Source organism: Diorhabda carinulata, chromosome X, assembly GCF_026250575.1.
Source record: "Diorhabda carinulata isolate Delta chromosome X, icDioCari1.1, whole genome shotgun sequence".
In the NCBI taxonomy this organism is placed as follows: domain Eukaryota; kingdom Metazoa; phylum Arthropoda; class Insecta; order Coleoptera; family Chrysomelidae; genus Diorhabda; species Diorhabda carinulata.
In genome coordinates, this window is record NC_079472.1 from 30,140,740 (window position 1) to 30,168,429 (window position 27,690).

The 27,690-nt window shown below is 29.1% G+C and overlaps 3 protein-coding genes across 9 annotated transcripts in view; 2 read left to right on the forward strand and 1 right to left on the reverse strand.

Annotated features, from left to right (window-relative positions):
- Positions 1-6,615, forward strand: part of LOC130900891 (protein unc-13 homolog 4B) — a 32,544-nt gene extending 25,929 nt beyond the window's left edge. For all 6 annotated transcript variants that reach the window (XM_057811822.1, XM_057811824.1, XM_057811823.1 and 3 more), the window contains 5 exons: positions 1,370-1,579; positions 1,642-1,803; positions 4,492-4,760; positions 4,820-5,013; positions 6,305-6,615. In XM_057811822.1, the coding sequence (XP_057667805.1) occupies positions 1,370-1,579; positions 1,642-1,803; positions 4,492-4,760; positions 4,820-5,013; positions 6,305-6,402 (933 nt within the window). In that variant the 3' untranslated portion in view covers positions 6,403-6,615. The remainder of the gene's footprint in view (positions 1-1,369; positions 1,580-1,641; positions 1,804-4,491; positions 4,761-4,819; positions 5,014-6,304) is intronic.
- Positions 6,616-7,180: 565 nt separating this feature from the next.
- Positions 7,181-15,466, reverse strand: LOC130900892 (uncharacterized). Of its 2 annotated transcripts, none has more exons than XM_057811829.1 (9): positions 15,304-15,466; positions 15,086-15,189; positions 13,298-15,034; positions 11,723-11,870; positions 11,438-11,666; positions 11,230-11,375; positions 10,751-11,172; positions 8,695-8,961; positions 7,181-8,173 (listed from the first exon to the last, which is right to left on the reverse strand). In XM_057811829.1, the coding sequence occupies exons 2-9, from the start codon at positions 15,182-15,184 to the stop codon at positions 8,024-8,026; spliced, it is 3,198 nt and encodes a 1,065-aa protein (XP_057667812.1). In that variant the 5' UTR covers positions 15,185-15,189; positions 15,304-15,466; the 3' UTR covers positions 7,181-8,023. The 2 variants fall into 2 exon arrangements, with proteins under 2 accessions (XP_057667812.1, XP_057667811.1); XM_057811828.1 differs by having other exon boundaries at positions 15,086-15,222.
- Positions 15,467-16,270: 804 nt separating this feature from the next.
- Positions 16,271-27,513, forward strand: LOC130900894 (CD151 antigen-like). The gene is made up of 5 exons (XM_057811831.1): positions 16,271-16,623; positions 17,365-17,559; positions 20,068-20,241; positions 21,870-22,028; positions 22,090-27,513. The coding sequence occupies exons 1-5, from the start codon at positions 16,564-16,566 to the stop codon at positions 22,279-22,281; spliced, it is 780 nt and encodes a 259-aa protein (XP_057667814.1). The 5' UTR covers positions 16,271-16,563; the 3' UTR covers positions 22,282-27,513.
- Positions 27,514-27,690: the final 177 nt, after the last annotated feature.

The following is a 27,690-nucleotide window of genomic DNA, read 5'->3' on the forward strand; positions in this document are numbered from 1 at the left end:
ACGTCAACATAACCTAATTTAATTTATTACAGCTTAAACTAACTTATTTTGAACATAACCCAACTTTTTTTAAATGAAATTGACCCGATTCAACTTATTACAGCTTAACCTAACTAATTTTGAACATAACCTTATTTTTTTAAAATGAATCTGATCGAATTTAACTTATTACAGCTCAACCTAACTTAATTTGAACTTAACCTAACTTTTTTTAAATGAAACTGATCTAATTTAACTTATTACAGCTCAACCTAACTTAATTTGAACTTAACCTAACTTTTTTTAAGTGAAACTGATCTGATTTAACTTATTACAGCTTAACCTAACTTAATCTAACCGTATTTATGTGAAAGTAACCTAAATCGAACCCTAACCTAACTTATTCTAAAATGTTCATCTGTCAAACTTACTAACCTCACTTAATTTAACTAAATCTAACCTAACTTATTCTAACTGTTTATATGTCAAACTAGATTTAATAATACATCTCACAGCCTGTCCTAATCTAACTCAATATTTACATATCCTCAATTATTCGAGCCAAAATACGTCAAACTAACGTGATCTAAGTAATTCATAATCTAACCTATCTAGATCTAACCTTAAGCTCAAACTGTATCTAACTTAACTAATTCGAAATGTTTACCTTTCAAACTTACCTGACCCAACTCATTCTTAATCTAACCTACATCTGTGATCCTAACCTAACTTATTCCGATTGTTTTTCTGTCAAATTAACATAACCTAACTGAATCTAACCGCAAATATGTCAAAGTAACTTGGATTTCCACCTAATCTAACTTTGTTACAACCTAACCTAAATTAATTTTGATGTAATCTAACCAAATTTAACCGAATCAAACTTAACTTAATTCGATTTTAACTTAATCTAATCAAATTTAACTGAATCCAGTTCAACCTAATTCGATTTTAACTTAATCTAACCAAATTTAACCGAATCCAGTTTAACCTAATTTGATTTTAACTCAATCTAACCAAATTTAACCGAATCCAATTTAATCTAATTCGAGTTTAACTTAACCTAACCAAATTTAACTGAATCCAGATTAACCTAACTTAATTTTAAATTGATCCAACTTAATCTAACTGTATATTTTCCAAACTAACCAAATCCATTTCAACCTAACTCAATTTTAATTCAATTCAACTTAATCTAATTGTATATATGTCAAATAATTCTTATCCAATCTAATCTAACTTAACTCCACTTTATATATCTCAAACTAATCTAATCTAACCTAACTTAATTTCAACTAAACCCCACCTGATCTAATCGTATATATTCCAAACTAACTTAACTTATATGTGTCAACTTTACCTAACTATTGATGGTGTTTTACGGACGTAGATGGCGCCGTCTATGAAACGTTTACTGATAGAGGGCGCGGAATTGTGCGAGCAGGACTGTAACAGTATCGATCGTTTGATGATGTACGTTGATAATAATTTGAGTACTTTGAATAGAGAATTGAACGAGGAGAATTTCAATAGGACTTTGGAGTTGGTTTGGGACATGTTGGCCGAAACATTGGACGAGATAATACAGACTAACATAGACGTAAGTAGATATTTTCCCGTGGCCGATCGTTTTTTATCGAATTTATGGTTTTTTTTCTATAGAAACGTCGACCCCCTTCGTTTTTCGCGAATCTTCATAAAACTTTGAATCTAATGTTGGGATCGTTCAAAAATCCCGACGATTGCACCAATTGCGACGCACTGAAAAGAACTGAGGATGTTTTACGAGTTTACGGGTTAGAAACGTCGGATTTGATACACGAGGTGGGTCATTCAAAATCACTGTCGTATTCAATATTTCGAAATATACACATAATTGTGGTCCATCCTGTATATCAAATGACTCATTAAATGATTATATTTCGATTCGTTGATAAAAATCAAATAATAAAAATTTTATTTTTATTTGGACAAAATTCTTACTGAATCCGTCCTGTTTAATAATAAACATGAGTTTTATATAGTCAAACAGGGACGGTTTCGGCAACAAAAAATAATTTTATTTTCCCATGTAAACAATTATTAGGTATAATTTTTTACGTTTAATATACAGGATGTGACAGTTGGAATTCTTTTTATAGTTTTTGAGTAAAAAATCAAATTTCGTTAAAACATTTTTCATTTATTGGCGCAAAATTAATTTTTAAATAAAAAATCCTTACACAATTCGATCTTGTATTGAGACAATTTCTAAGTGAAACCGATCCTGTTTAGTAGACTTTTAAATATTACGATATTAAACAGGGACGGTTTCAGCTAGAAATGTCAAATTGAAATTTGGTGTATAGATACTTGATTTATTCATTTAATATACAGAGCGTTACGGTTTTTACGAAATGGAAATATTACACGTATATTTATTTCATTTCTAAACTGTGACGTCCTGTATATTAAATGGATAATTTGAGTATTTATATCAAGTAATTTTTTATTTTCAAATGATTGTCGAGTAAAAAGATACCTAAATACGTCCCTGTTTATTATACTTAACATTGCTGTCGAATAGGGACGGCTTAAGGAGTAATACATTTTAATAAAAGGATTTTATTATTTAATTTGTGGAATCAAGAAAATTGCTGTATGAATGTTAATAATGTTATTCAATATACAGGGTGTCAAATTACTCAGTATTGAATTTCAGTAATAATTGATATAATTTTATTCGTACTTAAATCATTTTAATACAAATTGAGCTTAGAACGGTCCTTATTTAGAAACTATGAAATTTGAATTACACAAGTACGTCTTCGAAACGAACAAATTTCAGTAGAAAATTAAGGAATTATTGTAAATATAAATTAGTAGTAGTTAAATTTATGGATTTATCAAAAAATGTAATTTTGGTATAGAGTTGAACATTTTTCTTTTTTTGTAATTTTTTTCACAAAATTCTTCAATTTGTGCTCAGATTTATTATTTATTGACAATTTCGTGACAGATTGAGCTTAAAACGGTCCTTATTCAAAAACTTCAAATAAGTTGAATAGGTCCGGCTTTAAAATTAATTGGTTTCGTTAGAAATTGATAAATTATTGAAAATTTTTCTCTGAATTCATGATTTATCGAAATATTTCAATTACGGGGTGGTTAAATATCCATATATCAAGAAAAAATGTTATTTTGGTATATGTAAAGTCAAAAATATTTTTTTGTGTTTCGTTTTTTGACATTTTTTTTCACAAAATTTCCGTTTGTACTCAGATTTATTATTTATTGACAATTTCGTGATATATTGGGCTTATAACGGTCCTTATTCAAAAACTTCGAGATTTAAAATAAGTTGAACAGGTTCGGCTCTAAAATTAATTGATTTCGTTAGACATTAACAAATTATTGAAATTTTTTTTTTAATTTTCAATTTATTGAAATATTTCAATTACAGGGTAGTTAAATTTATGAATATATCTAAAAAAAATTATTTTGATGTGTGTAATGTCGAAAATTTTCTTCTTTTTCAAAAATTTCATTTATTTATGCTCGGGTTTATTGGTATTTACTTACAATTTTGATACAATTTCATGAAAAATTGGGCTAAAAAAATTTATTTTGGTTTAGTAATGTCGAAAATTAACAAATTATTGAAAATTTTTGCTCAATTCGTGAATTATTTAAATATTCCAATTATAGGGTGGTCAAATTGATCAATTTATCGATAGAAAAGTGATATTTTCCTCATTTTTCTATAATTTTCATTCATTTATGCTCAATTTTGTTATTATTTATTTAAAATTAATCTTAGAACGGATTCCTTATATAAACACGTTGATAATTGAAGCAAGTTAAACAGGTTCGGCTTCAGAATCAACGCTTCAGAAAATTAACAAAATGTTGAAAATTTTTGCTTAATCGGTGAATTATTTTAATTACGGGGGGTGGTTGCATTTATGAATTTATAAAAAAATGTAATTTTGATATTAGTAGAGTTGAAAATTTTACACTTTCATCGTTTTTTGTTGTTCTTTTATAGATTGCTTTCATTTGAGATAAATTTTATGGTTATTTAATCATAATTTCAATACAATTCCGTAAAAAATTGAGCTTAAAACGTTCCTTATATAAAAACGTTGATATTTGAAGTAAGTAGAACAGGTTCGGACTCAGAATCAACACGTTTCTTCGGAAAATTAACATTAACATTAAATTTTTATAATTTGTGAATTATTCAATTACATGGTGGATTTAATCATTATTTATTTATAATTTCAATACAATTTGAGCTTAAGACGGTCCTTATTTAATAAAACTGTTTTATATAGTAAATTGAACAGATACGGCTCAAGAAACAACACGTTCAATTTGGAAACTAACAAATCGTTGTAAATTTTCGCTTATTTTGTAAATTAATCAAATATTTCAATCACGGGGTGGTTAAAATTATCAATCCACCAAATAATTTCGAAACTAAACTTTTTTTTCAATCCGTGTTACGATTTTTCTGTTATCACATTTCAGGTTCACAAAAACCTGCATAAAAAATTTCAGTCCGCCGCCGCCGATTCGCCTTTAGGGCAACTCACCGTAATAGCCAAATTTTCCGATACAACCCTATCCGTAAAAGTACTAAACGGCCGAAATCTTCTCGCAATGGACTCGAACGGTTCCTGCGATTCGTTCGTAAGGATCCATCTGCTACCCGAACACAAATTCGTCGGAATCGACAAACCGAAGACAAAAACCCACAACCGGAATCAGTTTCCTCTATACGACGAAGAATTCACTTTGTGAGTACCGAATATCCGGTGGTGGATCGGTCATAGAGTGTTTTTGTGTTTCGTTTCAGTGACCTGAGCTGCGACCAAAGGCAGATACACGACGGTCTGATTTTGTTCAGCGTCAAAGACAAGGATCTGTTGGGATACAATAACCAGTACATCGGGGAGGCTTTTTTGTCCTTTAGTGACCTAAAAGATACTACCGAGTATATTTCCGGTTTGCCGCAAGTACAGTTGCAGCTTAATAGACCGACTGAACAAAGTAAGTGTTCGTAAAATCGTTTTTTTTTATGTTTTTTCTTTAATTTTTTTTGTTAGTTTCGTTTGTTTTGGTTCGATTTCATCGACTGCCAAATCTATTTAGGATCCCTACAAATTGAGATTTTTTTTCGAAATATTTTCCTAAAAAACTGCGATTTTTTGGAAATTTATTAGAGGAAATTATTATTAGTATAGCGGATCATACACGTAAAAAACTATTACATCAAAATTATATGAAAACGAAACGTTTTCATTATATTAATAGTTGCCTTTATTGTGAATTACATGACAGATCGTTGTTTGTTTAATTGTTTGGAAATTTTACCTTTTTGTACTCAGAAATCTTACCAAATTGGTATTTTTCTAAGTAAGAAGTGCTATTTTTTATTTCGATATTTTCCTTGTAAAATTCTCAATTTCCTTTTTTCTCATAGTTGTGTTCAATTTTTTTTTTGAAACTTCACTCTTTCATATTTATAAAAAAATCGTGTGTGGTCAGCTTTAAAGTCTAAATGTCTTAATTGAAGAAAAAATAATTGAGAAATGTAATAAATATATTAATTAATGTTCATAACAAAGTTTATTTTATTGACAAAGCCAAAAAAACGACAATTTTTTGGAAATTTATTGGAAGAAATTATTATTAGTATAGCGGACCATACACGTAAAAAACTATGACATCAAAATTATACGAAAATGAAACGTTTTCGTTATATTAATACTGCCTTTATTGTGGAAATAGATGATAGATCATTGTTTGTTAAATTTTTTGCTAGTTTTATTTTTTTATTAATAGAGATCCTGTTATTGGTATTTTTTTTTGTAAATTCTGTTTGTAGAAGTGTTGCTTTTGGATCGCTCACTGTCTTGCACAAACTTTGTTTTCTGTGTTTCGTTCACATTTTTTGTAATTTTACTCAAAAATTGTTGAAATTTGGAATCTTCTTATTGTAGCTTTTGTACTTTATGGTACTATTTTTGTTTCGATATCTGTTTTGCAAAAAAACTTATTTTTTATTATCGACATTTGCAAACTTGTTTTCTTTTTTGCAAATTTCACTCTCTCCTATATTATTTTGTATTAATATTATTTTGATTTTGCTTGGTTTTATTTATTTTTTTCATTATTTTTTATTAATAGGATTTTGTTTTTTTTCAGTTTTTTGTCATTTTTTTATTATTTTTTATTAGTAGAATTTTGTTTTTTTTTATTTTTATTAATAGTATTTTGTTTTCTTTTATTTTCATTTCTTTTTTACTATTTCTTTTTAATAGAATTTTTTTCATTACAGTTTTATCAAGTTTAGAAATACGAGCCTTGGAACATAGACAGGGTGATAAACAGGCTAAAGACTTTTTAAAAAAAATTAGACAAAGAATGGGGTCATGATCTTTACTCAACAGACTGCTAAATTTTAGGTTCACAGGTTTTAGAAGAGACAGAGTCACTCCCATTTTTCGAATTTAACCGCCAAATTATTTTAGATTTATCGTTTTTTTTGGCGATCATCTCGAAAACTTGTCATTTTATAATATGTGTATTTAAATGTATTTGACTCGATGTATTTTATAAGCAATAAAACATATTTTTATTTAATAAAAAGTAGTTTTTTTCTGTTTAAAAATATATTTATTCAAAAACTTTTTGTACCCCATTGATTAACAACATCTAGGTATTTATTAAACAAAGTTATAAAACAAATAATACATTCGGAATTATAACAACAAAAAATTACAATCGATTATTTTTTATCAATAAATATATAAAATAATGAAAAAAAAAAATTATTAAACATCGAATACGACGAAAACTTTCAAAATAAAAAAAATCGTGTATGGTCAGCTTTAATACATAAATGTCCTAGTGGTAGAAGAAAGGATTGAAAATTAAATTAAATATACGCATTAAGGGTTATAACAAAGTTTATTTTATTGATAAAGTCAAAAATACAACCATTTTTTGGAAATTTATTAAAAGGAATTGTTATTAATATAGCGGACCATACAAGTAGAAAAAATGGAACGTTTTCGTTATATTAATACTGCCTTTGTTGTGGAAATAGGTGACAGATAGTTGTTTGTCTAATTTTTTTGGAAATCCCACCTTTTTGTACTCAAAAATCTACCCAAAATTGGTAGTTTTGTAATTTTTTAAGTTGGAAATGCTATTTTTATTTCGATATTTGCAGTGTCAAAAACTCACTTTTCTTGTTTTCTTATCGTTATTTGTTCAGTTAAAAAAAAATCGTGTGTGGTCAGTTTTAAAGTCTAAATGTCTTTATAGCAGAAAAAATCATTAATGAATAAAATAAATATACTAATTAAGGTTCATAACAAAGTTTATTTAATTGATAAAGTCAAAAAAATTTTTTAGAAATTTATAAATGAGAATTATTAGTATAGCGGACCAAACACGTAAAAAAATTAAAATAAATCCAAAATATTTTTAAAACAATTCTATAAGAAAAAAATAAAAACCAGATTAGAATTGTGTGATAAAGAAGAATAAAAATTATACCGATTAATTTAGACTAATAAAATTTTTCAATATTTAACCCAACTATTTCGTTCAAAATAATAATTTTTTTTTTGTTTTCATATAAAATTCTACTTAAAAATAAATTCGAAAAATACTCCTCCCACCATAAATACCAATTTTTTCTTTACAAATTTGTACATTTTTACAACCCCCTAGTTAAAAAACATTTTTATATTTTCAATATTTACAACTATACAATTTTCATTTAGGATCACAAAAATCTACAAAAAAAGTGGAAATTAACTTTTTTATTACTGACATGAAAGAAGTAGTTTCACTTACCCCCCCCCCCAAAAAAAAACAAGAAAACTCATTTTTGTGTTATAAATTATCCAAAAAAAAACAAAAAACAATCGTTGTACTCCTAAAAATTTCCAATATATTTACAACCCTATCATCAAAAATATATTTAATCTATAGAAAAACCCTGATTTTACTATAAACTACAAATTATTTTATTAAAAAGTGAGATCTATTTAAAAAGTACTCTTTGATTCAACAAATCGGTTTCCACCGTTCTAGTTACATTCGTAGACAATGGAGTCGAATGTATCTGAATAAAGGGCTTCGTATACTGCGCCGCACTCAATTCCGATTCGAAATGTTCAATACTCGAAGGCAACTGAACAGAAAATTAATTCTATAAATAAATTAAAATACTCTAACTCGTTCATAACAATTTTTCACATTTCCGTTAGTGTACAAAGTTAAACGATTCATTCAGATCAATAAATCTAAAATGAATGTTAATTGAAAAGTTATCTTAGTGGGATTGTGGCAAAACTAAACACCAAAGTATACTAACTCTAATATATTCCGAGCTTCGAATAATTATTTATTTATAGTTTGGGAATTATTTAGTTGAAAACTACAGGATTGAATATTGATTTTTGAAACCGCTGAATTTAAAGCCTTTTTGAAAGAAAAACGAAATTAAAAACGCCGCAATTTTTATTATATTCGAAAGCTGGGGAAATTATTAGAATTAGTACACTTGGTGTTTAATTTTGGCACAATCCCACTACGAAAACGCTCGTTAAATATTAAAATCGTGTGAAATAAATTTGTTAAAATGAATTAAATTTTTAAAAATATTCTCAAGTACTAACTTTTTTTTCATATTTTTATAAATCTACTACTTACTCTATAAGTACCGGAAATAGATGATGGAGTACTAAAACCGACAGTATCCATGTTCAAATCATTTCCGTTATCAAATACATTCGATGGTACATTTGAACTACTGTCAAATTTCGACCGTTTTGTACTACCATATGGAACCGTGGAAGTAGAAATACCAAAAGGTTCTAATTCATCATCATCATCAGTCGAAAATATTCTTCTTCTTTTACTACCCGTTTTTCTTGGGTGTTTAGTTACCGGTTCTTCTATTTCCCGGTGAATTGTTTTCTGTAATTATAAACAAAATAAAATTCCATTTCCCGATTGTATTGGAAAGGATTGTTCGGAGACGGAAGAATTATATTAGAATTATTTAGTTAAGTGTCTCTTATTTCACCCTCCATTAAAGTCTCGGATTACTCAATTATTGGGGAACCAACGTCACAATTAAGCGTTTCCATGTGTCCCTTGGACACTTAAAGTTCCACCAACGTATCAATTTACTTTTATTTTATATTGATGTGACTCTAACGACGATAAATATAATTATTTATAGCTTTTGTAGTTTGGGAACGGTTGGACAAAACTAAAGTTACCTGCAAAAAATTCCGGGACACACTGAAGTGGCAGAAGCGCTAATGTAGGGGCAGACAAACCCTTCATAAGACCAGAACCGTTCTGCAGTAACAGCTACAGAATGATAGATAGAAACATTTGAAAAGAAGGTAAATAGGGACAATCTACAAGGACTGAGAATTCTTCTGGGAAACTATTACCAAAAAAGATCTGCTGAGCGTATCAACCTTGTTTCTGAATACTAGCAGGAGTCCTATCCTAAGTATTGAAATATATCATCAGTAATTTGTGATGTGGAAGTGTTATTAGAAAGTATTGTTAGGAACTCGTCCACGACATGGACCGCGAAGCCGCTCCTGTTCGGTGTTAATGGAAGAGTATAAAATTTTTTAGTTTATAACTTCATGTAAGAACTTAACAGTATCAAAAACTTTACTTTTGGTATACCCTGTTCGTCTTTATATTTTGAAAAAACATTACGATTTAACGTTGAATATTTCAAATTAACAAAAATTAATGATTTGTCAACAATTAAAGTGTTAAAAATGAAAAAGAATATATTAAACATTTAAATCGAATTCGGAAATTTTCAAAGTAGACAAAAAACATGTATGGTCAGCTTTAATACATTAATGTCCTAGTGGCAGGAAAAAGGATTGAAAATTAAATTAAATATACTCATTAAGGGTTGTAACAAAGTTTATTTTATTGATAAAGTCAAAAAAACGACCATTTTTTGGAAATTTATTAAAAGGAATAGTTATTAATATAGCGGACCATGCACGTTAAAAATATTACATCAAAATTATCGGTAAATTAATAAACTGAATCGCTCTGTATACTGCATCAACTATTGAAATATAAAATGATAAATGACATGAATTATTTTCAAATTGGATTTTGAACAAGAATGGTTTTAAAAAATAACAAGTGTTAATAGAAAGTGTTACAAACGGTACTTTTGCTATATTCTTCATTGAACCAGAACCGTTCAGTACCAACAGTTACAGAATAATAGAGGAAACATTAGAAAAGAAGATGAATAAGAACCAAACCAATTATTGGGACAATTTACAGAGACTGAGATAAACAAAGACCCTCCCGGGAAACTATCCCCAGAGAAGATTCCCTGAATGTATCATTTGAAGTAATAACACCTAATAGGAGCCCTATCGGGGCACTGTCACTTCAATGAACACCTAAAGATATTGGAATTAGCAGAAAATGCAACTTGTAGATTCTCTAGAACCTTGAAGTACTATGGAACTCCAAAGCACTACACCTGGAAGCATACAAAATAGAAGACGATAGCTAAAGTCCATTTTACATTCCCAACGTTCTAAAAGGAGTAGAATTACTGCAACAGCTGTAAAATATTGAATATCCCCTGTAAACCTACTAGAAAGGGAGCTGAAATAAATCCATCGGATTGCGGTTTATACTATACCCCAACATATACCAAACAAAAACTTTTTTAATTAATATCGATAGAAATACTAACTTTTCTTTGCGACATCCTCATCCTTTTTATCCTCTCATGGAAGGTTTCTTCCGAAGGAGCATGATATTCTTTCAGATGTTCGTGGTACCTGTCCTTATTAAGTAGTTTAACGCCATAGGTATCGTTGGATTTTTCACCACTTTTGGCGCCTCGTATTTCAATATTGTAAGTGTTAGCCAATTGTAAGGAAGCCATGAAGTATCTCACAACTTCAGCTGACGATTTACCATCGACGACGTTTTTAAATAATTTCGTTTCACCGATTTCCATCCCGTCCATTATTTTACCACCATATTCGTGTATATCGAAATCGTTCTCCTTCAGATTATCCAAAATTGGGATGATAGTTTCCCTCCATTCCTCCACGCGAGCTTTCGATTCCAATAAATCTCGTTTACGACGTTCGCGTTCTTTTAAATCATCTAAAAAAACATAATTATACCAAAAAAATAATAATAATTCCCTATAAATTCACACACCCTCTGGATTTTCACCTTCTATTCTTCTATCTTCTTGTATTTGGTTCAATAATCTTTCATATTCTTCCACATCTTCCGGTTCCAGACCTCTCAATAATGGATTTGATGAATTAGCAGAGGTTTCCATGGATAAATTATGTTCCGAACTGTGGGAAAAGAAAATATTAATATAGATGAGTTTGTAAGAAAAAAATCGAAAAAATTTTACTGGTCTAAAAATCCGGAATCGTCCTGTGTAGTTGTATCATCAACTTGAAAGTAATTATGATCTGATATATGAGAACAAACATCATCTTTATCATAATTTAGACTTGTTTGAATCGATGATTTACTGTAACAATGATCCGATATAACTGATCGCGCATCATCGTTATCATCATTCACTTCCTTTTCCTCCTCTTCTTCTTCAGATTCGTAATTAATTTCTTGTACTTCACCTTAAAATTATCGTTATTGTAAAATTTTAACCCCTATACCAGAATTGATATTTTACCTTCTCCCATTTGGGGTTGATAATTTAAAGAAAAAAACTTTTCGAATTTCATTTCTTTAACAGGACTTATTTTGCTTTTGGCCAAATTTTGTATCTGTTTCTGGGAAAGCTTCCTTTTTTTTAATAGCGGTGGACCCATAAATTCATTCTTTTAAAAAAATTCAAATATTAATTTTTTTATGTGTATGGTCTGCTATACTAACAATCCTATTTATATCAATTTATGATTACCCCTCGTATTTTTCATTTTATATGAGTAATAAACTTTTATATTAAACTATTAAATCGACGTAATCTGACCCTCAATCTCCTTTTTCACTTACACCCTTAAATACCTGTACATTAGAATTAAAGATTACCATACATGTTTTTTTTATTACTCCTTTTGATGTATTCTTGAAATTAAATGGTAATTTTAATTTAAAGAATTAAGAATTTTAATTCTTACAAAGTATTTACTACCGGAGTAATATTTTTGACCCTTTACTACCCTCGAATGACAAGTACAACCCCCAATTATTTAAAGCAAAAGTCTAGGCTTGTGATATATCATTTGAAAGGTCTCTTCGTTTTTGTATTTTATTTACTAGAACATACCAGGAAGTAGTTCACTTATTTCATAAAAAATTTCCTGATTTACCTTCTATATCCGTAGAAAAAATTATTTAACAAAATATAGAAACAGTTTTACAGGTACATAAGGCAAATTAAAAAAAGCGTCTGCCATACACTGAAAAAATCCACAAAAGTAGTGTCAACAAAAGGAAATAAAACAGAGAAAATGTTGAAAAAAATGAATAATTTACAAATAAAGTTACTTAAACTTATTTAATTAGAACAGAATTGACATTTTTAATAGCTTAAAATTAAAAATTGATAAAATGTAACCTTTTAGTAGTAGTAAAATTTCCAAAACGTTAATTTTGATACACCCTATAGAACTATTGAAGATTTAGAAACGTTATATTTCATTATTTAGATACCAAAACAATTTTTTCTATAAATGATAAAAAAAGTTATATTACTATAAATTGAATATGAAAACATAGATTTTATGTATGTGGTCAGCTTTAATTGTAATATTTAAATATATAAAAGTATATTTAAAAAAAAATGTATTAAGTAGTATAATATATAGATTTCATAGTTTTTATACTAACATACGAGGGTTAATAATAAATTAATTTGATAAGGATTATTATTAGTATAGCAAGTCATACACGTAAAATAAATAAAATGAATTCGACATAAAATTTTTAAGAAAAGAAAAATACAAACTACTTAATCCATAAAACGAAGTTCCCATGAAAAATATCATTAATTTCATTTATAATCCCCATTATTTCTTGACAAACCAATTGACGACACATGTCATTTGACGTTGATTGATGTCTTAAGATGTTTATTCATGTCGATTCATGTCATTTGGATAAAGCAATCTCATTTTAGGTAATTTTTAATTAATTATACGGACAAAACGGTAGAAACGGCACATTTTTTAATAAAAAATTCGCGAATATATTATTGAAAATAAAATATCAATTTATAAATTAAAAAAAATCATTAAAAACTCACCTTTGCTCTGTTGTTTTTCGCCACTTTAACATTACCAACCCTTGGAACAACATTAGATCTCAATTTCAAAGGAACCATATCTTCTTTATCACTTTTATTAACAATGTTCTTATTTTCTTTCAAAACCGCTACTTGATCCGCTATACCACAATAATCATGATCACTCATAACACTCAAAATATCGTCGTTATCATCACCATTTGTAGGATTTCCTTCAACAGCATCATTCACGTTATCAATATCTTCAGTAATATTCTCCACAACCGTATCATTGACAATAACACCACTTTCATCAGGCAGTATCATGGGCACTGATTGAACTTTATTATTATTTGTTTCAACTTCTTCTCCATTCAAAATCGTTCTTGTTTTGTCTTCAATTTTAGTGTTTACTTCATTTTCATCATGTTCTGAAGACGCATCCCTGGAAAATCCAGAATCTCCATTGTTTCCAGTTGAACAAAGTTCACATGTTGAAGATTCTCCATGTTCTAAAGATACATCCTTGGAAAGTCCACAATCTCCATTGTTTTCAGGTGAACCAAGTTCGCATGTTGTGGTTTCTCCATGTTTTGGAGACATATCCTTGGAAAGTGTATCATCTCCAAGTTTGCATGTTGAAGATTCTCCATCTTCGATATTTTCGCATGCGGAAGATTCCATTTCACTATCATCCAATTCAAAATAACCGGAATCTTGTCTAGTTTTATCCGCAATATCTTGAGGTAACTTTTTCGTATTGTTTCCAATCAGGTTATTGTTCAAATTATCATCAGATAAAATAATCGTATCTGAACAATCTGGGCAATTGGGTGTATCACAACAGTTATTCAAAATAGAAGAAACTCCAAACCAAGGATCAAAAATTTTATTTTTCTTTTCGTTTTCCCTTTCCATTTTAGCGAGATAATCGAATTGCTTACGGAGATCCGCTATAGTATTCAAAGGCATGTTCTGCCATTTTTTTGCTTCTTCTTCAAAGAATTTCTTCTTGAACTTCAAATATTGATCTTTATATTCACTGTAAGGTGTGTTAAAAGGGATGTTGTTGTCTTTCATGAACTTTATCCTCAAATAACAAGACAAACGTAAAGTAGCTATGACGTTATCTTTATCTGGTAGCAACCCTTTGTTGTTATATTCAAAAATATGTTCTATGACATGCCAACCAGGGACTCTACTATATTTTGTATTAAACTCACCGTCTTCAGGATCAAATATATCGAAATCCTCGCTCCTCATTATACGATAGTTTTTAATCCTGTATTTCAGTAGCTGTTGTTTATAAACCGCCTTGGGAATCCTTGTGATTAAGGAACTTTCGTGTTCTATATCTTTCCACGATTGGAAACAATCGTTATTTACTTCGTTAGATTCTACGATTTCTCCTGTTTGTTGTACTCCTTCGAATAAAAAATCCTCAAAATTCTTTTTGTTATCCTGTTTCAAAGCCAATTTGAATTTCTTTTTTCTCTTGTAACGATTTCTCCTTTCTTCTAATTTATCTATCGCGTTTTGATCTAATTGTTTTCCACTTTCTTTATCGTGTTCGCAATCGTACTCGATAAGTCTCGTATGGAACTCTAATAATTCGTCCCAGAGCATATCAACTTTTTTCCCATATAATTCTGTACAGCTTTGTAGAAAAATAGCGGCTTCGGCGAAATTGATATTGAAAATTCCATTGTTTAAATAAGCTTGTTGTCGAGTGACCTTTTCTTGAAACGCTTCTAGTGCCTAAAAACTTATCGTTTTGAATAAAATATTAATTAACGCGTTTTATCTTACTGTGCTTAGTTGATGGTCTATTTGAGGTTTTTTGTACAATTTTTGTAAATTTTGAATCAATTGTCCTATTGAGGACTTACAATCGAATTCCTCTTCCATTTTTTCTATAAAATTAAATCAAAATTTTATACTCGTTTCTAAAAAGAAAAATAAATAAACAATGACATAACAATTACACCGTGTAAAACAATGAATAAACAATATAAAACCTTAGTTACCATTTATTGGACTTAAATCAATGTCGGAAAACAAACGATATTAATTTTTTTCAAAATTTCAAATTTACAAAAATAATGCTTTGCCATTTTGTTTTCCTAAAACTTTTTTTTATACATAATTAATTAAACAAAATAGTCTTTCCCACTCTATGTTCAATGTATTAAAAAGAGATAAATGAAACTAAAATGACAGAAAGCGTCCTTAGGTGAACATGCGTATCTAAACTTTATGTCATTTCCTTTTCTTTAATGTACCGTTGCCAAGCTTCCTTTAACTTTATTATAAAAATGTATAGTTTCAACCATACAATATCAAATTATAATTTAGGTATACTAATTAAGTGTAAAGGAAATAAATTCATTTCAAAAAACAGAATAGTTTTAAAATACCACATTGCAGTACTATTCGAAAACTATAAACCGTGTTCAGATAGATCACCTATCAGATGATTGCTGATCCTATATTGAAACGTGATTTAGCTCACAGATTTGAAACATGATTTTGATCCCTTTTTAGTACGTTGATTCTCCTATTATATTTATTTATTTGTATAATGAATTATATATATGGATTCTGCATTTAAATTTAAATCTATCTTTGCGCCGAAAAAGCCATTTGTAAGGAAGATATAATTGAAGTTCAATAAAACATAGACAAAAAAACCATTTGTTATCTGATTGTATTTATCACAGATCTATCGGAATAGAAAGGATGATAATATATGATTACGACCCGATTCACTCGATAATTTTACGAATAGCAATGAACGTGATCCGAGTTAGTATTTAGATCACCGTTTATGAAAAGTCTTTATAACAAAAATCACATCATGTTATCAATACCGCATCGTACAACACTATCATTATCTAACAAGTCAACACTGTTCGCATCTTTTATCCGATCTATTTCCGAACAAATTACATTTTATTTTGTACTAACATATCTTAGTTTAGTATTGATGAGATATGCTTTTTATAATTTTATATTTAAAAATAAATTTTTGTTAATTATTTAGTGAACAATAGATGCATTAATATAGTTAATGTACGTAAAATAAATTATAAATTTAAACAGAAATCGCGTTCGGCTATTTCCGGATATATCACAAATTTAGTGGAATCGACATAATTTACCCCCTCCAAATCATAGTTCGCTTACCAAAAAGTAGCATATGAGATCGAGTTACGCGCGTATTTGATGTGATTTGTTTATATCGTGCTACGAATTGTAAAAAATTGTTATTTATTAACATAAAAAACATGGGTGCTGGTTATACTATAATGAAATTCTTCTTCATACTACTCAACGTTCTCTTTTTGGTAAGGATATGCTAGTTTAGAAGCCATTTTGCTATTTATTTACATAAGTGCCCTAATGCTCAATCGATAATTTTGATTCTCGTTATCTTATATTTTGTTTAAATTAATAAAAAAGTTTGATTTTATTGTGCAATATCCGGTTTTCGTTATAAACAAATCATATTTCTATAAATACGCTTATGATTTTTACCGCCTACGTTATTGTTTATTATGAGCATTTAATATTCATATCAGCTGTACTTAGTAACTTACGGATTTTAAATTAATTTTTTAACTTGTTCGATACTAAATAATGTTCAACTTAAATTTTATAAATATTTCAGTTGTATAACTCATTTTTGTTACGAAATATAAAAATATTTTTATTAATTGACATCGTATATCAGGTTCAATTAAAGATAATTTTATTTCATTTTATATTGAGATATTCTGCAAGATCAAATAATTTAACCTCTAAAAAAACGACTGTTTATCTATTAGGTGTACAAGAGTAAATTAAATTTTATATTGAAAATTAATGTCGTTGGAAATTTGTATCCACGAAATATGTACACTACTATTCAAAAGTTTTTGCCCACACTATAGTTTGCGTAATGAACAACAATAAATTCGATGGAAGAAGTTTATGTGGTGGGTAAAAACTTTTGACGGGCAGTGTATATTATTCGCGTACCTGATAACATAATTATTATCAATTGCTTTTATATAATGAAAAAAAAGTCGTGATTTTTTTCTTTCTAGCTTGTTTCTCTCGGTGGAATTGGAGTATCAATATGGATGTTTGTTGATCCTACAATTCCTCTTCATTTCACTCAAGAATCAAGAGATTATCTGATAACGACCGTTATCATTCTCTTAGCATCGATTATCTTGTTAATTGTATCCCTTTTGGGAATATTTGGTGCAGGTCAGGAAGCTAGAAAAGCTTTGATTGCTGTAAGTCGCTAATAATATTTTTTAACCCACATTTTCGATGATATTTCAAATATTTTCAAACCAATTTTTTGATATTAAATATTTCAAAACATATTTTAAATTATCGATCTCGGGAAAGTTCGCCCCTGAACAATTATAATGTCATTTGGTATGTCAGTGGCCATTAGTGACAGTTAGGTTATATAAGTCGTTTTATTAAAAAAGAAGAATGGTTTGGTGATAATAGATTTATTGAGAAATCTTAAAAGTACCAAATCTTCAGTAAGATCTAAAATTCAACAAATAATTTCATGGAAACTTACGGTAAAAGCAGTTGTTTACTTTACGTCGGCCATATTTAAAACGGAAACAACTGATTTTGACAATTTGTTAAACTCTACAGGGGTCTACGTAAATTTATTCCTTTAAAATTCATTTTCGTATTATTTGACGAATTTTTGAAAATTTGACAGAAATGTATCCTGGAATTAGTAATATTTCCAGAAAAAAAGTTTGGGAACTACTGCGTTGGATTATCAAAAAAAGATACGAAGAAAAAACGATTTCGATCATTTCTGCTTGTTCTGAAATCTAAATTGATTCGTTATTTATCAAATTTCATCAGTTGTATACGAGGTTCGTTAAAAAATTGTTTTTATTTGAAAAAGTTGATCAGAACTTGAAAATACATAAATATGCTATAGACTCAATATTTAGATAATAAAAATATAAAAAAATAATATAAAACGCATTTTTTATTTGTTATCAATATATTTAATAACAATTTTTAAAATAAAATTATATCTTTCGACTAACCTCGTATACGACTAAAAAAATTTGATAATTATTATTTTTTAGATTTTGGGATATGCGAAATTAATGTTTTTGGTAAAAAGATTTTTTCAATAATATTTTTTTATTTTGTTTAAAAAATCATAATTCAACACTTTTTTAGCCAATAGAAGTATGTCTCTACATTATCTCTCTAATCAGTTAATCTGATCAACTTCGCACGAAATGTAACGGATCTAGTAATACAAGTCAAAATTGCGACGTTGCCAGACTTTTTATCGACTGGTTAAAATAGATTCGTGACACAAAGAGAATTTATTAAAATTTCATAGTTCTATAATTATTAAGATGTCATAATTTGTAATAAATTGTTAATCAAAAAAATTAAAAAAAACTTCATCTTCTAACTGACGTCAGTGACGTAGATAAAACAATGTTTGGAATTTTACTTTACGTAACTAATTAACTAATTTCAATTAGAAAAGTTATTGGAAAATAAATTTTTTTCAAATTGTTTTTCTTAGACCTTTTCATGTTTGATAAAAAGTCCTCATTTTGATAGAACATTAGTTTAAAAAAACATGTATAAATTAACTTTATTTAAATATTAAAAATTTACCACGTTATTCAAATCAGATAAAAACCCTCAGTATTTCATTTACTTATGTTTCAAATCTCTTCATATTAAAGGAAACTCTTCAAGTCTGGCAACACTGCAAAGTAGTGACCGTCGTAAAGGTCGATTCGTAAACTTTACTTAATTCTACACCCTATTCATAAACTCGACGTTGCTACAGAGAAGCTAAAAATTTTATTATTCTTTTCGTGTGTACTGCTATTTGTTTTCGTGATTTTGTTTGTAATCAGGTATTTAAGGACGATATTATAGATAATAACAATATTGGGAGCATTAGGCGTTATCGCGTGTACAATGGTAATAATAAAAATTAAAAAAAATATGAGAAGGTTCAAAGTGGGATCAATAAACAGAGGTGAAAATCTAACATTCCAACGTCATACCTCAAAATCACTTGACATACGCAAACGGAAGGTTTGGTTTTTTTTCTATTGATACGAAAGATGAAATTTATGCATTTCAATGTTTCTAATTTTGTAACAAGAAACGTAAAGTCAAGTTTATGAATTGACCTCAATATTTATACAAATATGACGTCATTGACAGTTCGGTCATCTTGACATTGGCGAATTTTTCATTTTTAAATCCTAAACATTTGTATAAATGTATTAAAAAATGTCTCATTATTATTGTGTTGTCAGTTTTTCAACACTGTACTGTACTGTACGAAATATATTATGATTTTTGGAATTTTTGGCCTTTTCACTAATATTAGAGCTTAGAAACGGGGACCTTTAAAGCAAAGCATACCAAATGGCAAAATGGCCGACTTACAAAATCACGTGTTCTAGAATGGTCCATTGATATTAGAAGTTATGTTTTGAATAAATAAATAATTGCTTATTAAATTATTATTTTTTGTTACAAAATAATTAATAAAATCGTGTTTTTGTCCGATATGTGTGAAATCACACTTTAAAATTTGTGATTGCCTAATATATCTATAAATAGAAATGAAGGCGGTAACCTAAAAACTTGTTTATAGTACGGGAGCTAAAGAAACTAATTTGAAATATCTCGATAGTCATAAGGATTTAATTGTAAAGTATATTGATTTCACATAAACGTAAAAATGCTGCAATATTTGATTATTTTTGTAGAGTTTCTGCTTGCTTCTGATAATAGTTGTCGCCGAAATAGCAGCTGGTGTTTGGGGTTATATAAATCGGGATAGTTTGGAGGCCCATATAAGAGCGTCTGTTAAACATTCTGTGGGGGAGGAATACGACAAAGACGATAACGTTAAAGCCTTATTCGATACTATACAAACCAAGGTAACGTTATATTTCTAAAAATAAAATTATCTATCAAATGAAGAGGTAAATGTGAAAAGTGAAAACAGATCCGAATCTGCCCGGTTTAAAATAATAAATTAATTGAACTATTAAAAGAGTTTTTGGGTCCCGGATGTCGGAAATTAGAACAAATTTATTATATTTGTATTTTTTATTATCCAAACAAAGCCGGATTCAGGGCAAAGCGTACTTAATGAAATTCTATTTCGAAATAATTAAAATGTTGATACGAAATTAAAAAAACGTTGGCTTAGTGTTTTCGAGGTCGTAGAATCCATTTGTCGACGTCCAAATTTCGGAAATTGGAACCAATTTACAATATTTCAAGTTTTTGTGATTCTAATAAGGTCGGTTTCAGGACATAACGAATTTGTCTAATTAAATTTTTACTCGAAATAATGGAAATGTTTAAAAAATTCAAAAATGAGATTATATCAAAACAATAGTTATTTATACAATGAACGTCAAAAACAACTTTTATTACGAAATTAAAAACGCGTTGGTTTAGCGTTTTCGAGGTTGTAGAATCCATTTATCGACGTCAATGATGTCGGAAATTAGTACTTTCAGTTTAACCGATAATTTTATTGGTAAATTTCGAATTAATTGGGGGGAGGAAGCCATGTTTGTCGAGATAAATCTGTCGTAGGACTCTCGAGGAATTCATCAAGAAGAACATACCTCCTAGACCAACCATAATGACTGATTGTTGTGAAAAACCAATCGTGGAGCAATAAGCAAGCGCTAATGCCCAGAGAATAACTGGAGGTCCCCCAGAAAGCGATTCAGTAGAGGAGGAATCAATAAATATCGCTCCTATGTTAATTCTTATGGAGAAAGAATATTTAGGATATCTAGAGACCCTCCAGAAAGAGATAAAGTAGAGGAAGAGTGGACTAAAATGCCCCTGTGTGATTTCCTTTGGAGGAAGGAGACTCAGGATAACTGGAGATCCTCCAGAAAGCGATTTAGTAGAGGAGGAATTGACAAGCAACGCTCCTATGTTAATTTATATGGAGAAAGGAGTTCAGGATATCTAGAGACCCTCCAGAAAGAGATAAAGTAGAGGAAGAGTGGACTAAAATGCCCCTGTGTGATTTCCTTTGGAGGAAGGAGACTCAGGATAACTGGAGATCCTCCAGAAAGCGATTTAGTAGAGGAGGAATTGACAAGCAACGCTCCTATGTTAATTTATATGGAGAAAGGAGTTCAGGATATCTAGAGACCCCTCAGATAGAGATAATTGGGTACCCACCAGGAATTAAGAAGCGACGCTCCTATGTGAATTTATGAGATTTAGGATAACTGGGGACCAGAAAATGGATCCGTTCTCCAGTCTACATCAAGAAGCAGTTCCTAATTCGAATATAAATCGAAAATTCAATAAACAAATGATATTTCTGACTTTTTTCTTATTGTACTCAATAAATAAAATCTCGTGATTAACGCATAAATCCGGAAATCAATGAATCCAATTATTCGTAAAATTTACGACGTCGATAAATGGATTCCACTATCCCGAAAACGCTAAAAGAACGTGTTTTCGTAACGATCCTAAACCTATACCGGGAAGATAAGAAAGTATGTTTTGAATTTGCGGATTTTAGTTGCACTGTTGCGGCGCAGAAAGACCAATGGACTGGGTGAGAGGTAAGGAGTTCATAATGGGAGTTTCTTCTGATTTAACAACTTACAACGTTCCCGAATCTTGTTGTCGAACCGGTATCGCCCCTACGGAATGCCAGGGCGCCGTCCGCGACATCCCTGTAAGATAATTCGACGTTTTTTTTTTCTATTTACGACGCAATAATTTTTTTTTGTTGATAGATCGGTAAGGAACCCAATAAGAGTTTGGTTTACGACAACGGATGTTATACGATGATTTACGACAAAATAAAAGAGAGTTGCTGCATTATTTTGATAGTGGGTGGTGTCATTTTGGGTATACAGGTCGTCGGTTTAATCCTCGGTCTGATTCTGGCTTGTTCGGTGAATCGGGCGCGCAGATACAAAGCTTAGATTTGTAATTTGAAAAATTTCTGTTCGTGCGGCTGATTTTCGATATCGAACAATTAGGAAACGGCGTAAATTTATTGACTTATAAGTGGCTCGATACGGTTGAGAATTGACTGAAAAAATAAAATCGGTGACAATCTTTAATTGTCGGTATTTGAAAATCGGCCGTATTGTAACGAAGTATTATTATTATTTCTAAAATGTTCAAAGGAAATTTATACGTACAAAGTGGATTGTTAAAAGGGTGGTTTTTTTGTGGAAAAATTGTCGAAATTTTGAATTTTCACCCTTGAAACTTCGACTGTGACTTATCAACTTGTCCTGGTATATTAATTTCGACAAAAATTGCAAAAATTTTCGATTGTACGAAAATAATTTACAATTTTATGATTTTTTTTTTTATTTAATTTTCTGAATCATCGAGAATTTGTCCGAGAAAATATACAGGGAATAATTTTTTTGTCATTATTTTCGATTCAATCTCAGGTTTTTATTAATTTCGATATTCAGTTATTCGAAATTTTTCCAAAATTCCAACTCTATTCAGTTATTACCGAAAAATTTCAACCACCTCTATTCAGTTCTTCCAAATTCCCACCTCAATTCATTTCTTTCAAAGTCTCACCTCTATTCAGTTATTTACGAATGTTACAGAATTCCACCTCTATTCAGTTACTTCCGAAACGGTCCAATTTCTATTCAGTTATTTTCGAACGTTTCAAAATCCCACCTCTATTTCTCTAAATACCGCCTCTAATCATTCGTCTACGAATTTTTCCCATCTTTATTCAGTTATTTCGAAATTTTTTAGAATCTCATCTCTAATTATTTCCGATTTTTTTTCGAAATTTCATCTGCATTTAGTTATTTCCAAAACGTTTCGAAATCGGATGAATTATTTCCCACCTCTATTCATTTTTTCCGAATTTTTCAAGTTATTTTCGAAACATTTCAAAATCCCACCTCAATTTTTCAAGAATTTCAGTTTTTCCCAAAACGTTTCAACTTCTATTCAGTTATTTCCGAATTTCCGAAACGTTTCGAAATCAGATGAATTATACCCCACCTCTATGTTTCAAGTTCCCACCTTTATTTATTTTTCCGAATTTTTCAAGTTATTTCCAAAACGTTCCAAATTCTCATCTCTATTCAGTTATTTCCGAAACGGTCCCAATTCTATCCAGTTATTGCCGAATATTCCAAAATCCATCTCTATTTTTCATATTCGCTTCTTTATTCAGTTATTTTCGGAACGTTTCAATATATGTTAAGTCATTTGCGAATTTTTAAAAATTCCACCTCTATACAGTTACTTTAATTTTGTTTAAATACCAACTTTATTCAGTATTATATTTTTCACTTTTAAACGGTTATTTCCGAGAAGTGCCCACCTCTATTAATTACTGTTAAACTTCCCAATTCTTTTTTCTGGTATTGATCTGTTTGTGTATAATTAGAGTTGGATCAACTGGTATATAATAATAACAGTTACGTGTTCACTATAGATTATAAACTTTTGCCACCTCTATTAATATAATTGTTGAAGATGGGTGCGACTATGAGTTTTTTTACGATTTTTCTACAATGACCAGCTGTTTACGTCCGCGCATTATTTTTATTATCGAAAAAAAATTTACATATATTCTATAAAACATTTTACATTCAAATGTAAATAGGAAAAAAATCTCTATTCGAATACGAGTTCTTGATGTTTGTGCCATATTTATGTGATATACGGGGGGTTCAAAAATAAACTTTTTGAACCTCCCTGTATGTTAATTGCTTAGTCTAACGTCGTTCAGTGTTTACTATATTCTATAAAAATATAAAAAAATATATGTATATGGAAAGTATTATAAATACGATTTATTCGAATTTGCATTGAGGGAATCTCATTTATTTATAGTATTTTCCGCCTAATTGAATATTTATCAAAAAAAGGGGGATTAACTCGAAATATTCCTTCTACTAACTTTTAGAGAATAATTTAAAAGAGATTAATAGTTTTAGTTGACGAAAATTTAATCCAAACCATGACATTTTTGAAAGCCGCCTCTCGCTGTATCAAACATTCCAAAAACGATTTTTTTCGTCTTAGCAACAAACTGATTGTATTGAATTCCGTCTATTCCACCAAAAATTTATTATCTCTCTTCATAGACTGCAATTTTAGTCTATTTCACCGAAAATTTATCATCTTTCTTCATAGACTGCAATTTTAGTCTAATTCGAAAATATTTTTTCGACATAAACCAAAATTTCGATTTATAGCAAAAATATTTTTTCGTTTTGTCGTCATAACCCCAAAATTTTTATTATTTTACGAAAAAAAGTTACAATAAACCAAAATATGTTGGTATCTTCCGCCAAAAGTGATTTTTTTTGTTTTTTCGTCATAAACCAAATTATTTGTTCATTCCACCAATAAATAATTTCAGGTTTTTTTCGTCATAAAACAAAATTTTTATTATTCTATGAAATCAAATTCACAATAGAAATATTTGGTAATCCCACCAAAAATTATGTTTCTACATTTGATATCAATTTTACAACAAAATATTTTCGCCACGAACCAAAATTTCTGTCTATTCCACCAAAACAAAATTGTATTTTTCCATAGCTTACAATTTTAGTCTTTTTCACCAAAAGTAATTTTTTTGTGTTTCCGTCATAAACCAAATGATCTGATAATTCCACCAAAAATTATCTTTTCAAATTTTTTTGTTCATTCCACCAAAAGTTATTTTCTGTTTTTTCGTCGTAAAGTAAAAATCTAATTCTCCATAGACCAAAATATTTGTTTATTCCACAAAAAAAATATCTTCTGCATTAGTTTACAATTTTGGTTTTTTCCACAAAATATTCTCCATCAATTATAGAAATGATAGAAAAATATCTTTTTGTCTTAAACCAAAATTTGTTAATTTCACCAAAAATTATCTTTTTACATTTTATACCAATTTCACAAAAAATATATTTTCGCCGCGAAACTATATTTTTGTCTGTTCCACCAAATTAGAATATTATTTTTCCATAATTGACAAATTAAGTCGTTTTCACCAAAAAATTTTAACGATAGAAAATTTTTTTGTAATAAACCAAAATGTTTGTCAATTCCACCAAAAGTTACATTTTCTGTTTACTCCACCAATAAACAATTTTTCGTCATAATCGGAAACCATATTTTTTGTTTATTCCACCAATAGTTATATTTTTGAGTAGACCATTGGTTTCATTCCACCAAATATCATATTTCTACATTTATAACGTTTTTCTCGATTCCACCAAATAGTTATCTTTCCTCAAATACCGCCATAAGTCTACGAAAAAAATTCTCACCATAAATCAAATATTTCATTTATTCCACTAATAATTATTTTCTCTGATGCAACCAAAAAAAAATATTTTTTCTCCTTAGTCAACAAATTCTGTATATTCCAATATTTTTTCAGCATAGACTAAAATTATTGTCTATTCCACCAATAACTGTTTTTTCATCATAGATCACAATTTTTGTTTATTCCACCAAAAAATATAAATCATCGCTTTTTTCACAACTAGTTTTAAATGTCAAAATAGCGAATTTTTGACATTTATATCCTATTTGAAAATACTCGTAATTAAAAGGTGTTCAAACTATAAAAATATACCGATTCCCGTCCCCACCAATACTTCATTTTATGTGTATTTAGCATATTTGTGCTTAGATATATTAGAAGCTCGACGAAAAAGGAAATTTTAGCAAATTTCTCAAGCCAGTTAAAAAAATCGCTTATCGTGTTTAACCCATATTAAGACTGTTCTAGTTGTGCCAACTTACCAAAAAAAAATCAATTACCCCCATATCGAACGACTTGACAATTGATTATCCATATTTTACCTAAAATGGGATCAAATTATATTGATAATTGAAAGCGTGTTCTTATAAACATTTAAAAAATGCCGATTTCGTCAATTTCATGAAAATTATTTATTATTTACTCATAATCTGTCCGTCAGTACTTTAAAATGACACAATACGTCATACATCCCCACCTACACATCTACTAACCGAAAACTTCACGTCCAAAAATGATATTTCATCATTTCATCAATTTTTTACTTATTTATTTTCGTTTTTGATTCAAACATGAAAGTTTCCAAAAAAATATTCACAAAAATTGATATAGTTTCACTACCAACTGCGTAGTGTCATTAAAGTTTTGTTAGGTTATGTTGAGTTGACTCAATAACTTCGTTTCTGAACGTGTTTACTCGAAAAAAAAATTCATTTCTCGTAACATTTAAAGACTTTTTTCACTCAATTATCTTCTTTTTTATTAAAACCATAACAAAAATCTATCTAGTTCCACTCCCGGCCGCGTGGTGCCATCACAAAACAATAATTTTGCTTCCACAGATCTTTAAGAAACATCACAAAAATCATTTAACTCCGGACTAAGTAAAACTCTTTGGTTACTAAATAAAATCATCTGTCATTTATGTTAGGTTAGGTTAGGTTAGTTCGTGTGTCTTATAGGTTAGGTGACTGACGATGACAGTACCACAACTGTATATAACCTAAAAGATTCGTGTTATATTTTGCGCACACTGTATAGTCGTAAGAGCAAATGTGTACATAGGGCGAAGTGGGTAAAGAAAAACGAATAAAGGATGAAGGATTTATAAAAAAAACTGTATTTTTGCAAGAAAGTCTTTAGAACGTGAATTTATTTTTGTATGGTACTCAATGGTAATTGAAAGATAATTAATGACGTTCTAATTTACCCTATGGTTTTTGTTCACTCACATCAATTATATTTTAACAAAAAAAACTTCTGCCCATAAAATTTTCGCAAAGTGACAGATAAAATGTTGAAAGCAGTTCTAATCTACCATAAATTTAATGTATGCGAGACAAGAAATACTATACAAACAAATAATATATTTACGTTAAATCCATGACTTTTCAACCCCATTGATATTTAAAAATTGAAAATTCCTTATAAAATTTGGAAATTTGATATTTGTTGTATAAAAAGTTGTTTGAAAATAACGCAATGTACAATGCTCTCCAACAAACCTTATTAATCTGAAAGTTTTTTCCTGTCTATTAAAAATATATAGTATGCGAAAAAAAACTATTTTTTACCTGAGTTCTATTTTATTATTGAAAATAGCGTTTTACTCATTATGTTGGATATAAATTAACGAATTTATTTTTTATGTATTGTTTAATAAACTTGAATAACTGTACTTACCCGTTTTTTATTTTTCCTTTATCAAAAACCAACAATATATTGAGTATTCAAAGAAAATCATCGAAACTTTGTAAGAAAATCGATTAAAGGTGGTATTCTAAAACCATTCTGAAATACTACAATGATATCGTAGAGGTTGATAATCGATTTATTTTAAAAACTTTTTGAAGCA

Coding starts and splice junctions, on each gene's coding strand:
- LOC130900892 (XM_057811829.1), bottom strand. CDS start 15,184: ATGGAAGAGGAATTCGATTGTAAGTCCTCAATAGGACAATTGATTCAA. Junction 11,871..13,297: donor CGAAAAACAACAGAGCAAAG/GTGAGTTTTTAA, acceptor TTTTTTTAAAAG/AATGAATTTATGGGTCCACC. Junction 11,376..11,437: donor GATTCCGGATTTTTAGACCA/GTAAAATTTTTT, acceptor CTTTTCCCACAG/TTCGGAACATAATTTATCCA.
- LOC130900894 (XM_057811831.1), top strand. CDS start 16,564: ATGGGTGCTGGTTATACTATAATGAAATTCTTCTTCATACTACTCAAC. Junction 20,242..21,869: donor TCGATACTATACAAACCAAG/GTAACGTTATAT, acceptor TGCGGATTTTAG/TTGCACTGTTGCGGCGCAGA. Junction 22,029..22,089: donor GCGCCGTCCGCGACATCCCT/GTAAGATAATTC, acceptor TTTTGTTGATAG/ATCGGTAAGGAACCCAATAA.